At 41.1% G+C, this 16606-nt stretch overlaps 1 protein-coding gene across 1 annotated transcript in view; it reads left to right on the top strand.

Annotated features, from left to right (window-relative positions):
- Nucleotides 1-16606, top strand: part of LOC134336417 (protein kinase C alpha type) — a 317831-nt gene that overhangs the window by 222765 nt on the left and 78460 nt on the right. The window contains exons 6-8 of the mRNA XM_063030625.1: nt 2810-2966; nt 7725-7859; nt 9300-9390. Coding sequence (XP_062886695.1) covers nt 2810-2966; nt 7725-7859; nt 9300-9390 — 383 coding nt within the window. The remainder of the gene's footprint in view (nt 1-2809; nt 2967-7724; nt 7860-9299; nt 9391-16606) is intronic.

Below are 16606 nucleotides of genomic sequence, written 5' to 3'. Positions count from 1 at the left end.
TATAACTTCTCTTTTCTCTAATTTCTTCAATTTCTCTTCACCAGAACCTTTCCCGTCCCATCTCCCCCCACCCCAAGTACACCACAAATACTCAGTGTATTGCCTGTCTGCAGCCCCGTTTATTCAACTGTCTGGATAGTCATAGTACAGTTCATGTGGAGACCCTCCAAATGAACAGCTCCTTCCTTCCCCAATATTGCTGCTAGAGTCCAAAGAAATAGAAACTCATGTCTCCTCTGCAGGTATTTGAGGAGACATTTACTTTGTGATCTTAATTAGCCTTTTCCAGTTTACACATGGCTCGGGTGGTTATCCAAAGATTATCACTTTTGTGATTCTGTTTTGGATTTGGATCCCGGTTGCTCATATCCTGTGAAAAAGCCATCTCCTTTGTTCCTAATAAGTAGATTTCTTCCTTCTCATACCAATTTCCTGCCCAATCCTTAATCCCGGCACTTGACAGGCAGCACAGTTTTTGGGACTTGCACTTATGTCTGTGCTGGCTGTAAAGTAGCTATCCTTACTAATCCCATTTTCCACATGGTGCAGACAACAGCAGTTGTACTAGTCTTACCTACAGTTAGTAACCTCTTAAAAAAATCCATGATAATAGATAAAACCTCAGTTGAACAAAACCATGCAGATTATCCTTGATTATTCTTCACCTCTCCAGGTATAAATTAATCCTGTTCCTCACATTGCCACTTCCCCCTAAATGAGCTCTACTCTCTCCTGAGTTAGCCTGTTGTAGATTTGCTCCTGCCCTTTGTAGTTTCAGTTGTTACCCACAAAGACTACAAGAGTCCTATATCTGTTGGACAAGTGTAAAGGCTGAGGGTCTTCCAGTCTCCATGCCTGCCTCACCCAGTCACACTCTCCTGGGCCCATTGACTGGTCAGTTCTACAGTTCTAAGAATTGCGACCTCTCCTGGATAACTTTCCCCCTCTCTGATGCATCAGTGTTGAAATCTTGGACTCCAACTCATCATCTGATCTGCAAATACTTGCTGCATATTTGTAGCCGTGGATCCATCCATCAGTGGTTTCCATCAACTCCCACCACGTACTGGTGCAATACATCACCTCCCCAAACATGCACACCTTAAACCTATTTATTTATTTAAATTAGTTTATTTAATTAAGTCATATCACATTTAATCTCACAAAAGCCACTTACCTTACTGAGCAATGTGCTGGAGGAGCTCAGCAGGTCAGGCAGCATCTATGGATGGGAATAGACAGTCGGCGTTTTATCCCCATCCATTGATGCTGCCTGACCTGCTGAACTGCTCCAGCTCATTGTGTGTATTGCTCTAGATTTCCAGAATCTGCACTACCTCTTGTGGTATTATCTTACTGAAGTCTTGCAGAAACAGACAATCCTGTGCTGCAGACATACTGGGGGATGGCAGCCTCAAAGGGGAAGAGAGCAGTGCTTCAAAAATGGACAATACAAATTGGAATGGAGTCAGAGAAGCATGGTAGCTTATTACAAGTTTAACAGAGAAAAAAAGATCAGGGGAGACTGAAATAGGTCTTGCAGATGCAATGAGTGTGGACAGAGTTGAAAATACAACTAGAGATACCATTGGTCAGTAGAAGCAGGGAGAAGAATGAAAGGTTTACTTAGCAGGAGAAGGGGATGGAACGTAAGTGAGTGAAATGAATAATCACAAATTAACTAAGTCTGAAAATGATAGTGAAAGGAACCGAGTAAGGGAGACTATTAAGAAGAATAATGAAGCCAAGCTTATCTTTGTTCTTTGGCATTGTTTGAAAGTATTGCGTGATTTTGGCAGGTGAGTAAAGATCCATAGCTTTAAGATAGTTGATAATCTAATGATAGGTAAACTATTTGAGCAACAGATCCACATATCTTGAACCCACAACTTAATCAAATATTTATCTGATTCCTTCTTAAATAACTGTTCTAGATTTCACTTCTATCTTTAAGCAATGGCCAAAGAACCCTTTGTGTAAAATAACTTCTCCTTGGCTCTCAGTTTGTTGATAATCTTGCATTTACCACTTTTCAGTCCTCTGAAGATGAAATGTCATCTGCTGAATGAAATTCAACAGAGAAAAATGCAGTGTCACATTTCAATAGTAAGACTGAGGAGAGGTGATATGAACTGTAGGACGCAGTTGTTAGAAGGGCACAGAAACACTTGGAGTACTGTGTGCAGTTTTGGGCTCCTTATTTTAGAAAGGATATACTGACATTGGAGAGGGTTCAGAGAAGATTCATGAGAATGATTCCAGGAATGAGAGGGTTACCATATGAGGAACATCTAGCAGCTCTTGGGCTGTATTCCCTGGAGTTCAGGAGAATGAAGAGGGATCTCATAGAAACATTCCAAATGTTAAAAGGCCTGAATAGATTAAATATGGCAAAGTTATTTCCCATGGTAGGGGATTCTAGGACAAGAAGGCATGACTTCAGGATTGAAGGACATCCTTTTAGTACTGAGATGCGGAGAAATTACTTTAGTTGGAGGTGGTAAACCTGTGGAATTTGTTGCCACGAGTGGTTGTGATGGCCAAGTCACTGGGTGTATTTAAGGCAGAGATAGGTAGGTTCTTGATTAGCCAGGGCATCAAAAGGTATGGGGTGAGAGCAGGGGAATGGGGATGACTGGATGAAGTGGATCAGCCCATGATTGAATGGTGGAGCAGACTCCTTGGGCCGAATGGCCTACTTCTGCTCCTAAATCTTATGGTCTTATGGAACAGAGAAATCTGAGGCATAAACATAAACATCCCTGCTCTTTCAGCTTTTTAAACACAAATTTGTTTTTCTGTTTTACAGTGAGGGATGCTAAAAATCTAATCCCCATGGATCCAAATGGCCTTTCCGATCCCTACGTTAAACTCAAACTCATCCCTGATCCCAAAAGTGAAAGCAAACAGAAGACAAAGACTATCCGGTCAACCCTCAACCCCACCTGGAATGAATCGTTCTCTTTGTGAGTATGGTATTATTCCTATTTTATAAACATACCTTTTATGATTTTTTTCCTTCAAGGATGAACATCTTGAAGGTGAAAGTACAGTACCATGCAAAAGTCTTGGGGGCGCGCGCGCACACACACACACACACACACACACACACACACACACACACACAGACACACAAAACAGTAGGAAGGAGTCAGGGAGAGGGAAATCATGTTTGGGAGAAGGGGAAGGGGAAGGAACGGGAAGCACCAGAGAGACTTCTGTAATGATCAGTAAACTGTTTGGAATCAAATGACCTTGCCTGGTGTCTCAGGGCTGGGTGTGTCCGCATTGCACCACCCCTGCTCCTGACACTCTTTCTCTGCCACATGCCTCACACCCCTCCCACGACACTCCACCCTCACCATTCTCAACATCTTTTACTCTGGCCAGATTTACAAATTCGCTCTCCACTCCACATTGACAAATAAAGTACTGTGCATAAGTCTTAGGCACCCTACCTATATATATGTGCCTAAGACTTTTGCGCCATTACTATGTCCAGTTAATTCTGCTAAATGTGACCTACTGTAGCAATGGCATAATGTACCCCACTTCCAAAATTGACGACCCAGTAACACTGAGCAAGTACCTTCATCAGTGCCTTAACATTTCACAGTGAATATGCAACAGTCATTTCTACTTTCTCCTCTTAGTCTGTCCCTCAGGGTTTAGGGTGACTTGCTTCTATTCCAATCCTGAGGTTATTTACAAAAGGCCCTACTACTACTTCCTTAAGTAATTGATTCTAGCATTTAATCTGCTAATGTCCGACTAGCTGGTCCGTATTTTGTTTTTCCTCAGGTTACGTTTCCTGCTTTCCCATCTAAGGTAGCCATTTTAAATTATGGAATTTAAGAAGACAGTAATGAGTGTTTTCGTCATCGCTGTAGCCACCTCTTTCAAAACCATGCGATACACGTCACTGGAACCTGGTGACTTACAAATGTCCATTTCTACCAATTTCTCCAATTCCATTCTTTCACTCATTTCAGACCATTGTTCTTTACCATGCCTGGTGAGTTTTCTGAGTGGTATTTCAATAAGGTACAGAGCTTTTGTTTGATTTATCTGGCGTCTCTCTTATTCTTGACTAACTCTGTGAGGGACCCACATTAATTGCAGTTTATCTTATCTATCGTTGTATTTATAGTCTGTTGTGCTTCCCTCATATTTAACTTTCTCTTTCTTAATCAGTTTTTGCTTTACTTGGAACTCTGACTTTTTCTCAATTCTCTTGACCAACATTATAAGACTTTTCTTTGATCTAATACTAATTTTGATTATTCTTCTTTGCCAAACGTAGGCCAGTTTTTCTGTTGGGATTTTGTCTTAAAGAGACGTGTATTTGTCCTAAGTAATCTATTAATTCTTTCTGTGTTAGATATTGCTCATTTACCGCAATATTTTTATTGTGGTTTCCCAGTTGACCATAGGAAACTTGTGCACCACACCTCTGTCATTGGTTTTGTTTAAATGTAAGATCCAGATTTCAGATTGAAGTAAAACACTTTCAATCTTTATATTAAATTCCAGTATGTGATCACTCATTCCTAACAACTAAAGCTTACTAATTCTCACCATTACACAACATTAAATCTAATATAGTTTCTTCCCTTGTTGATTCTAGCAAAGCAGCTTGTATACACATGATGAATTTGTTTTCCCAGCTGTACTTGCTAATTTAGTTTGCCCAGGCTGTATGTATATTAAATTCTGCATGATTATTATTATAATTACTCTTGTTATATGCCTCTCTAGTTTCCTAAATTATTCTGTTGTCTATATTACCATTGCTTTTTAAAAACCTACAGACAATTCCCACCAATGTTTTCTGTATCTTGCTCTTATTCTTACTCCAACCAAACTGTTTCTTCCGCTTGATTTTCTGAGCTAAGATTTTTTCTTACTGTAGAAAAAGTAATACGTATCATAATCTTTTACTATCAGGGCAATTATCACTCTCTTGCATTCACCTATAATTTCTAAGAATTAATTATCGTGGATTATTTAAATCCTAACCTTGGTCACTTTGCACCATGAAATGTTCTGAACGGCTTGTCAAGCCTCATATCACAGCCAGCCTCCCCTCATCGCTGGATCCTCTACAGTTTGCTTATCGTCCAAATCGCTCTACGATTGCTCCACACTGCACACAGTTCTCTCTCACTTGGACAATAAAGACACTTATGCCAGAATCCTGTACATTGATTTCAGTTCAGCGTTCAATACCATCATCCCGCAGAGACTAGTGGAGAAACGGTCGCTGCTTGGCCTTAACACTGCCATGTGTCGCTGGATTCTGGATTTCTTGACAGAGAGACCACAGTCAGTCCGTGTTGGCAGGAACATCTCTGACTCCATCACACTGAGCACTGGATCCCCACAAGGCTGTGTGCTTAGCCCATTGCTGTTTACACTGCTAACCCATGACCGTGCAGCCAGATTCAAGGAGAACCTGATCATTAAATTTACTGATGATACCACAGTGGTGGGGCTCATCAGCAAAAATGATGAAACAATGTACAGGGAGGAGGTCAAACACCTAGAGAGCTGGTGCAGTGATAACAACTTGATGCTTAATGTCACTAAAACCAAGGAGATGATCGTCGATTTCAGACGGTCTCAGCCTGAGCACACACCCCTCAGCATCAGTGGCTCCACAGTGGAGAGAGTGGAAAACATCAAGTTCCTTGGGTGCAGATCTTGGACAATCTCACCTGGTCCAGGAACACCACTGGGATTGTGAAACGGGCCCAGCAGAGATTGCACTTTCTGAGGAAGCTTAAACAAGCATCATTCCCCACTAACATCTTAACTACATTCTACAGAGGTGTGGTTGAAAGTGTGCTGACCTTTTGCATCACAACCTGGTACTCCAGCTGCAGTGCTGTCGACAAAAAAGCCTTGCAGAGGGTGGTTAGGGGAGCAGAGAAGGTTATTGGGGTCTCCCTACCTTCTGTCCAAGACCTCTTTCGGAGTCGATGCCTCCAGAAGACACGGTACATCATTAAAGACCCCTCACACCCTCTCCATGAACTGTTTGTTCTTCTGCCATCAGGCAAACGTTACAGGAGCATCAAAACTAAAACCACAAGGCTACTAAACAGCTTCCTCTCACAGGCAGTCAGACTGCTGAATAGCTGCTCCACCTGACTCTGCTTTGGACACTTTTAACTTGCGCTGGACACTTATAACTTGATTTTAACTGACATGTGGCTGTTGTGTTTTACTATTTATTGTTATGTTTATTATTTAGTGTTGCATTTGTTATGTTATGATTGCACTGCTCCTGGGAAACGCTGTCTCATTCTGCCCTGCAGAGCTGATGTACGGTTAGAATGAAAATGGATTTTACATCATACCCATTTATTTCTATTTGCCATCGTTCATCTATATTGTTAATGAGTGCTGATTAAACTTTTCCCTGCTGTGACTCCAGTTGGAGTTATAAGCTTTTTTCTTTGAATGCTCTGCAACTACCCACAAGTTCCAGACATTTACTGCAGGTTTGGTCACGACCTGAGTGATACATGTCCCACCCTGCCACATGTCCCCCCAAAAGCCCATGGGCCACGCGTAGTTTGCGTCCCCACCAAAGACCACTGGCCATGTGTGGCACATGACTCCCCCCCAAAAGCCCAAGGGCCGTGCATGGTGCATATTCGCACCCCATGGATTATCTGAGCATGAAGGGACTTAATCCAATCATTCTGCCACCTAAAAGTGTAACAGCAGCAAGGGCAAGAATGAGTCAACATCTGCAATGGTTACACGCATTTCAATTGTCTGGTTACTGTACTTTAATTGTTTGAGAAACATTTTCTCATGTTCTCAATATTTATTGTTTATTATTAATATTTTGCTTTTGCACACTTCGTTATCTTTTATGGACTAGTTGTCTGCCCTGTTGGGGGCAGTCCTTTATTGATTCTATTATTGTTATTGGATCTATTGAGTATTGAAATGAATCTCAGGGTTGTATATGGTGACATGTATGTACTTTGATAATGAATCTACATTGACTTTGACTGCAAGAAACTTGTGTTACTTGAAACTCTAGTTTTGTTTTCTCTTAACCTGCTCATGACTTCAAGGACTAAAGCAGAATTAGATGGATTCCTTTATTCTGATTTGAACTTGTAGCTGTATGGTATATTTCTCTGACCTAACCCCACTCTAGAACAATAATATAAGCAACATTAGAGATGCCTTCCTGTAAGTGAAAAGTTAATTTGCAATTGGACTATCTGTTCTATTGATATTAGCAATCTTTTTAAAAGGATAAAAGAGATCTTTTTCTATTGTCCTGCCCATCATTTCCCATCAATGAATCAAGTAACAAGTTCAGCCATTCACCATGCTGCTACATGCCAGCTCTTGTACAATGACTTGCTGAATTAGTACTTCTTGTTGCTTGGAGGTTGCTTCCATCTTGCTTGCAGATATTGCAAAAGTAATTCCTGTCTTTGTGATGCAATCATCAGCCCACCTTCATGCTGGGACTTTGTAGGTTTTGCCATGAATCTGTGGAACCTCCTGAAATCTCAGTGATATTACATCATCTGCTCTTGAACGCTGTCAGTGAGGACATCACAGTGTGGATATATTAACAGTTACAGAACATTCAGCTTGACCCCAATTGCATGATTAACATTATCGCTGGGTTTTTATAGGTGTAAAATGATGGTAACTTTTACCCCATCTCTCTCTTATTCATCCTGCAGTAAACTGAAGAATAGTGACAAAGATCGACGACTCTCGGTAGAAATCTGGGACTGGGATCGCACCACCAGGAATGACTTCATGGGAGCCTTGTCCTTCGGTGTATCTGAGCTGATGAAGTCCGGAGCATCTGGTTGGTACGTGTTCCCTGAGGCCTTTGGGAATAAAAACCTTTTCTCTTCAGTTGATAAAGGGAGACTATTTACTCTTTTGGAACAGACCTGAACAAGGACACATAGACTTATAACTAGATCCCGCTTTGGTTCAGGGGTGAGGTTAGGAAACTCATCAGATGGTAGGAATCTCAGATTGGTTCACTCCAGAAAGCTCTTGTAACTGGAGGTCAATTCATTTCAAATCTCAAACTGTAGGTTTTGTTGGATAAAAAGTCATGATCGTGGAACCAAGTAAGGTAGAGGGAATCAACATACATTGTGATTCGATGAGGCGAGAGGTTTGAATGGCTGACTCCTATTTCTACATTTCCAAATTTAAACAAGGTGCGTGGAATGGGCTGCCAGTGACGGTGGTGGAGGTGGATACGATAGGGTCTTTTAAGAGGCTCCTGGACAGGTACATGGAGTTCAGAAAAATAGAGGGCTATGGGTAACCCAAGGTAATTTCTAAGGTAGGGACATGTTCGGCACAGCTTTGTGGGCCGAAGGGCCTGTATTGTGCTGTAGGTTTTCTATATTTCTAAGATGGCGTTTTAATTCAAGTAAGTTCAAGTTGAGTTTATTGTCATGTGCACACGTACGATGAGATACAGATGCAACCTGCTTGCAGCAGCATCACAGGCATGTAGATTTAAACAACACACAACATCAATAATACATAAATTATATAAAATAATGAAAAAAGTGTGCACGCACACAATTTAAAGAGAAGTCCATTGTGCAAGAGATGGTCTGTAGTGTTCTTAATTTCCTCTGGGCATGTGTGATCACTGTGCACACCTGGGTCTCCCAAGACTCTGCTTTTTAAATGTGCAATTCACTGCTCCAAATTCTGCTGCCATCCATCTTGTCATATTGATTTCCAGTGCACCACTTCTGCTCTCTGCCTGATTGAAGTCCCATCCAACCTTGCTAGCTAACATTTGACTGATGGAATGCAATTGATTGCGTCAGGTTTGGTGTGGGCCAGATGCACTTAGCCTCAGTAACATTGATAGGATAGGGCTGACAGTTACAAGTGATCAGGAAATTGCTGAGAGTACACAACACTTCCTGCTTCTCAAGCCATAACTTCATTGCAAGGCCTGGGTTATCTAAACTGGATCTGTTGGATTAGGTGGGGTCAACCATGGAAAAAAGTTCATGTCCTTGCGGTCAGGTTAAGTTTAAGTTGACTGTGGTCAGTCTGGATTTGAGTTAGTAGTTAATTTTATATCCAATCAGGTCTCTACTGCACCTCACTGTCCACTGAATTTTATCTTGACAGTATTCACTTTCTCTGACAGTTTGTGTTAGCCAGTGCTTCCATGTCATTGTTGTAACTCCATAATTTGATCAGATGATTCTCCTCTCATATTGTAGCTGTCAGCAGTAACATTACCCGTTGTGTCACTTCCACAGGTTCAAGCTGCTAAGCCAAGAAGAAGGAGAGTACTACAATGTTCCCATCATGGAGGATAATGGGGATTCTGAGCTACATCAGAAATTTGAGGTGAGAACTTCCAAGTGTGGATTCCTTTCCCTCGCAAATGGGCTTAATTTGTGGTTTGTTTTTCAATTTGACTTTTCAGGAATAGTGTTCGGAGACTTCACAAAGAGTCAAGTGTTATTCAAACAATTGGACACTCAGACACATCACAATTTAATCTCATACATCGAGGAAAGATGAAAGGAGTCGAAGGGAGAGTGGGTGAGGGAGGGAGTGCAAGGAAGAATCAATAAACAATAATAAACATGCCTGAGCCCACACATGTATTTGTGAATGTTTGTGCACGTGCTTGTGCATGGTTCAACATATCTGTGTTAATGTATACGAGTAGGGCTTGATCTCCAGTCAGTTTGGACTCCTTGCCACTTGGACCAAGTTTCACTCTGTCCAGTCTGTACAGGAATCGTTGTCCAATTGTTAAGCAAAATCATGCACAAGCTTTTTCACTCTCTCTAGAAACACCAGTCTGTTATCATAGCAGAGGAACCTAAAAGCTCTGACACTGATGTGATGGTAGGAGAGAGCCAGTTTAATGAACAAGACAGTGGTACACCTTCTTCTGGAAGTGCACATCTAAACATGAATGCAGTCTTCATGGGTTGTCTTTCACCTTCAATAATAAGCTGAGTTGGTCTTTCAAGGGTTACTTTGGGATCAGCAACATCTCAAGACTCTCCTGATCACTCTAACATGGAATCAGAGAGCTGCAGTCATCAGCATGTGCTCCAGCCTCAGAAATTACAGATGAAATTGTTTGCAACTCAGACACAGGCAATGTTTAACACAAGAGATTCTTCAGATGCTGTAAATCCAGAGTAACACACACACAAAATGCTGGAGGAACTCAGCAGGTCAGGCAGCATCTCCGGAGAGGAATAAATAATCAACTTTTCAGGCCGAGACCTGACGAAGGGTCTTGGCCCGAAATGTCAACTGTTTATGCCTGACCTGTTGAATTCCTCCAGAAAAGACTTCATACCCATACATTTTTTGTGTTAGTAAGATTCCTATCCCAGTGTGGTTGTCGTGGATGGAAGGGGAATAGGAGAGGCCCCAAAACTTGAATGAGGCTCTCCCTGTTCTCAGCTGAAGAGATTGAAGTCTGTATGTATCACTCAAGACACTATGATCATTGCCCTTGGAAGTGCAGCGAGAGTGATGGTCACATCATTGCTAGGAGTGAGCCGGAGAGGTCATTGATAAATACTGCACTCCGCAGGTGTAATGCTAAGGGTATGCTAATATGCTGCCTGTTCACAAGGTAGAGGAATTGTAGATGTTGATGAATTACAAATGTTGGAATTAGTCAGCAGTTCAGGCATTACCTGAGCAGGAAGAAACAGTTGACATTTTGAGTTGATAACCTTTCATGAGAAATAAAGAAGAAAGGTTGGTCGACCTAAAACATTTACTCTGATTCACTCTCCATAGATGCTACTCCAGCTGCTAAGCAACGCCAGGACTTCTAGTGTTTATCTCAGATGGCCAATGTGTTTTTTTTTGTTTACTGTTTATGTGCATCCATCCATCAAACTTAATTTTTTTCATCCAGTGATGTCCCTCAAGAGGCAGTGCTGGACAACTTCAGTTTTTGGATAGCTGCAACTGATTAGGCATTGGTGCTCAGTGTAAATTCTCTGGTCTGCAGATGACAGAAGACTTTGGTGAAATAATCGTTGTGAAGTGTAGTTATATACTGTAAGGGGGCAGAGATGAGGTTGGTAAAATGTAGAAGAACATGAAATTGTACAGTATGGTGGAAAGAGTAAAGATATCAAAAAAAGTGACTAAACATGAAAAGGGAATGTAGGACAGAGGGATCTGGATGTATATGCAGATAAATCTTTGAAAGTGTCACAATGTGTTGTGAGAGTAGATAGCAAAGCTCAGGACCCTGTTGTTCGTAACTGAAGGCACAGAGTATAAATGTAGAGAGGTTATCACTCCAATTAAGACAGCATTAAACAACAGTGAAATTGTGAGACCCAGGAGTTGTCCTAATAAACTTCCTTGATGTGTCACTGCCTTAAAATGTGTATGTTGGAATGTTTACTTTGCCATCTTCTGAACTGCAGTTAAGTTTGCTTTGGCCACTGTCCCAATGTTTTAGCACATTTGCACTTTATCTGTGACTTTATGATTATTTATGGTAGGATTTTAAAAAAATAAGATGAGGCAGATAGGAAACAATTCTGAAGTTCCTTTGTTAAACAGTGATGATGAATATCAAAACACCTCAAAAATTCACAGTAAAAAACATTTGCCCCCAGCAAAATTGAATTAGCTTCAGATTCATTCAGCAGGTTATGAAATACTGTGATTGAATTAAGAAAAAGAACCAAACAAGGTCCAGATGAAGAATTGGAAAGAGGGGGAGGATTGAGAGCTAGGAGATGCTGGAAAGGAATGAAGTAACTCCAACTCCACTAACCTTTCAAAGCAGGGGCAGATTCCCATTTGCTGCTAGATCACTGGGTGCTTGCCTGTTTCTTTGTGTTAGCTTTATGTGACCGCTAGAGCAATCTTCAGCTGCATCCCTGGCTTGTGCCCTGTGGCTTGGCCCAGAACATGATGGGGCTGTCTATCTGATGACTGTCCGTTCAAAGGAAGGGGTTAAAATCAAGTTGACCTTATGGTTTTGCATATGGTTACACAGGATTTACAGCTCAGAAACAGGTCATTTGGCCCAAAAAGTACATGTGAGTATTTATGTTCAAAATGAGCTTCCTCCTATCAGCAATTTAAACATTTCCTTTGTACATGTCCTTATCTAACTTTGCTTTAGATGTTGTTTGAATCAGCCACTCAGTGAGAAAATTTTTTTTAACTCTAACCACCACCTAGGTCAAGAACCTTCTCATAAATTTTCTGTTAAATCAGTTGCTATCCTTTATTCAAATACCCTTATTTTCGTAAACAACAGGAATTCTGCAGATGCTGGAAATTCAAGCAACACACATCAAAGTTGCTGGTGAACGCAGCAGGCCAGGCAGCATCTCTAGGAAGAGGTGCAGTCGACGTTTCAGGACTGACGAGTCCTGACTGACGAAGGGTCTCGGCCTGAAACGTCGACTGCACCTCTTCCTAGAGATGCTGCCTGGCCTGCTGCGTTCACCAGCAGCTTTGATGTGTGTTGCCCTTATTTTCGTCCCGTTCACAAGTGGAAATAAATTCTCTAATCTGCCCATCAACTATTTCCATAATATTTATTATCCCGGTACCCTCAGCTCTCTCCTCTCTGGAATAGGCTGTTCAATACTTCCAAATGCTGACCCTACCATGCAGCCCTGTATAACTAGCACAATTGTTATTAGACTAGTGCTATATGTTAGGTGTGAGATTTCCAGCAAGTAACATTACACATTGGTCAGTTATGAAAATTCTGGAAGTCACGCAGGGCAGGGTGGAAACGGGGTGGACATCTTCTGTTTGAGCTTCCTGACCTTTTTCAGGCCATTGATACACATTGCCAATGTCTGAAGAGGATCAGAGTTTTTTTAAGTTCCTGTTTCCTGGCAACAAAATGAAAGGAGTTTTGAATCAATTGCCTGTCAGAACCAGGTGGCTATAAAATAAAGGTAGCTGGTTCAAAGCTTTTCTAAGGAACTCCATAAGCCCACTCTATGACCATTCTGTCAGCTGTCTGAATAATTAAAACTTACACTGGCAGCTCGTTCCACACTCTCACCACCCTCAAAGTAGTTCCCCCTTAGCTTTCTCTTAAATATTTCACCTTTCATCCCAAACCTTTGATCTAGTTCTAGTCTCAGCTGGGCTCAGGGGTAAAAGCTTGCTTCTATTTACCCTACCTACTGTATATCCCTCATATGTGCCTCTATAAGATCTCTCCTCATTCTCCCATGCTCCAAGATATAAAGTCCTAACCTACTCAATCTTTTCCTAAGATGCAAGTCCTCCAGTCCCGGCAACACCCTGTAAATTTTCTTTGCACTTTTTCGCTCTTTCCTGTAGGTAGGTGACCGAAACTGCACACAGTACTCAAAATTCAGTCTCACCAGTCCTATACAATTTTTCAACGTAAAATCCCAACTCCTGTGCTCAATGCTCTGATTTATGAAGATGATATTTTGGAACATTCAATCTATTGCCCACTCTTACATGTTACTTGTCATCATCAGCTGTTACAACCTGTCCTTGGTCAGGTTGAATTTCTTGAGTATATGATAAATTTCCATGCAAGTGGAAAGCATTCCATTATTCAAAATTTACCACAACACTCTGCTTGGTCTCTTTATAAACACACATACGGCAATCTTAGCAAAAAAATTAAGTTCAGTAGCTGAAAATTTGAGATAAAAGCATAAAATAATGGAACCATGGAGCAGGTCAGGAAGTATCCGTGAAAAGCGATATTGTTAACGTTACTGGTCAAAGTTCCTTTATTAGAATATTGGTTTTGACATTGCTTTATTATTGTCAGAGATATGAAGATACAGTGAAAATCTGTCTTGCATACTGTTTAATATAGATCAAATCAATACACAGTACATTGAGGTACAACTCGGTAAAACAATAACCACGCAGAATAGAGTGTTAAAGCTACCAAAAAATGTACGGTGCTGGTAAACAATAAAGTACAAGCTCATAGGGTAGATTGTGAAGCCAAGAGTTCATCTTATTGTACAACAGGCCCATTCAAGAGTCTGATAACAGTGGGATAGAAGCTGTCCTTGGGCCTGGTGGCAGGCTTTTGCATCTTCTGCCCGATGAGAGAGGGGAGACGAAAGACTGTCTATGGTGGGTGAGGTTTTTGCATGTGCTGACTGCTTTATGTGGGCTCCAAACTTGAATCAACATCTACTAAAATTATAAATGTTTAACAAGTTAATATATAAAGAAACTTAGAGTGGAAGATCAGAGGATAAGACCACTGCACATGGGAGTAGAATCAGGCCGTTTGGCCTGTCAAGTCTGCTCCACCATTTCATTATGGCTGATTTATTATCTTTTTCTACCTTCTTCTCTAGCTTCTCCCCGTAACCTTTGACGCCCTACCTAAACAGGAACCTATCAACCTCTGCTTTAAATATATCCAATGATTTGGCCTCCGCAGCCATCCATGGCAATGAATTCCACAGATTCACCACCTTCCGGCTAAAGAAATTCCCCCTCATTTCTGTTCTAAAGGAATGTCCTTGGATTATGAGACTGTGTCCACTGGTCCTAGACTCACCCACAATCGGAAACATATTCCCCACTCCATTCTATCTTGGCCTTTCAATACTCAATAGGTTTCAATGTCTCCCCTCCTCCCCCCCCCATTCTTCTAAACTTCAGTGAGTACAGATCTGGAGCCATCAAACTGTCCTTGTGCATTAACCCTTTCATTCCTGGAATCATTCTCATGTACCTCCCTGGACCCTCTCCAATGCCAGCACATCTTTTCATAGGTAAGGGGCCAAAAGCTACTCTCAATACTCCGAGTGCAGTCTGACCGATGCCTTATAAAGCCTCAGCATTACATCCTTACTTTTATATCCCATTCTTTTCAAAATGAGTGCTAACATTGCATTTGCCTTCCTTACCATTGATTCAACCTGCAAGTTAACGCTTAAGCAATCTTGCATGAGGATTCTCAAATCCTTTTACAATTATTTTTTAATTCCTCTGTTTATGCCTTTATTCCTTCTACCAAAGTGAATGACCATATATTCCCCTACAGTATATTCCACCAGCCACTTCTTTGTCCATTCTCCTAATCTGTTTAAGTCCTTCTGCAGACTCGCTGCTTCCTCAACACTACCTGCCCCTCCATCTGACTTTGTATTATCCACAAACTTGGCCACAAAGCCTTCAATTCCATCATCCAATTGATTGACACGCAACAGGAAAAGAAGCGGAGCACCACTAGTCACTGAAGCCAACCAGAAGAAGTCCCCTGTATTCTCCCTCTTTGTCTCCTGCCAGTCAGCCAATCTTCTGTCCTTGCTAGTATCTTTCCTGTAATGTCGTGGGCTCTTATCTTGTTAAACAGCCTCGTGCACCACCTTGTCAAAGGCCTTCCCAAAATACAGGTATATGACATCCACCAACTCTCCTTTGTCTATCCTGCCTATTATTTCCTCAAAGAATTTAACAGAATTCCCCTTAAGGAAACCATGCCCACTTTGGCTTATTTTATCATGTGCCTCTATGTACCCTGAAACCTCATCCTTGATAATGCACTTCAAGGTCCTTCCAGCTACTGAAGTCAGCCTTACAGGCCTATAATTTCTCTTCTTCTGTCTCCCTCCCTTCTTAGAGTGGAGTGACATTTGCACTTTCCAGTCCTCCAGAAACATCCCAAAATCTAGTGATTCGTGAAAGGTCACTACTAATGCCTTTACAGTCTCTTCAGCTATCTTTCAGAACCCTAGAGCGTAGTCCATCTGGTTCAGGTGACTTATTTACCTTCAGTCCTTTCAGCTTCCCAAGCACCTTCTCCTTAGTAATAGCAACTACATTCATTTCTGCCCTGGTACTTGAACTTCTGGCATACTACTAGTGTCTTCCACAGTGAATATTGATGCAAAATACTTATTAAGTGCATCCACCATTTCCTTGTTCCCCATTACTGCCTCCCCAGCATCAATTTCCATCCGTCCAATGTCAACTCTCACCTTTCTTTTACACTTTATATATCTGAAAAAAAACATTTTGTATCCTCTTTTATACTGTTGGCTAGCTTACCTTCGTATTTCATCTTTTCTCTCCTGTTTTTAGTTGCCTTCTGTTGTTTTTTAAAAGCTTCCCAATCCTTTGAATTTCCCACTAATTTTTCCTATCTTAAATGCCCTCTCTTTTGATAAACTTTTTGATAAATTGAATGTTTGGCTTCTCTTGTAAAATTAGAATTAACATTCCTAGGTGTTATCCTTGATTCAGATTTGAATTTTAAATCCCTCATAAAGTGACCAGAGCAGCATTTCTCACTTAAGAAATATTGCAACGGTAAGTCAGTTTCTGTCACGTAATGATGCTGAAAAACTAATTCACACCTTTTTATTGAATAGATTGCTGCAATGCACTTTTTGCTGGCCTTCCAAAGTAATCTATTGACAAACTTCAGCTCATTCAGAATGCTGCTGCTAGACTTTTAGCTAAAAGCAGAATGAGGAAACATATCACTTCAGTCCTAGGTAATCTGCATTGCCTTCCTTATCTTTTAGAATTGTTTTTAAAGTTCTTTTGTTTTTAAAGCTCTCAATTGTCTGGGACC

The sequence above is a fragment of the Mobula hypostoma genome, chromosome 22 (assembly GCF_963921235.1).
Source record: "Mobula hypostoma chromosome 22, sMobHyp1.1, whole genome shotgun sequence".
Taxonomy (NCBI): Eukaryota; Metazoa; Chordata; class Chondrichthyes; order Myliobatiformes; family Myliobatidae; genus Mobula; species Mobula hypostoma.
The sequence above is the reverse complement of the archived record's forward strand: the minus strand, read 5'-3'. Positions and strand labels throughout refer to the sequence as shown.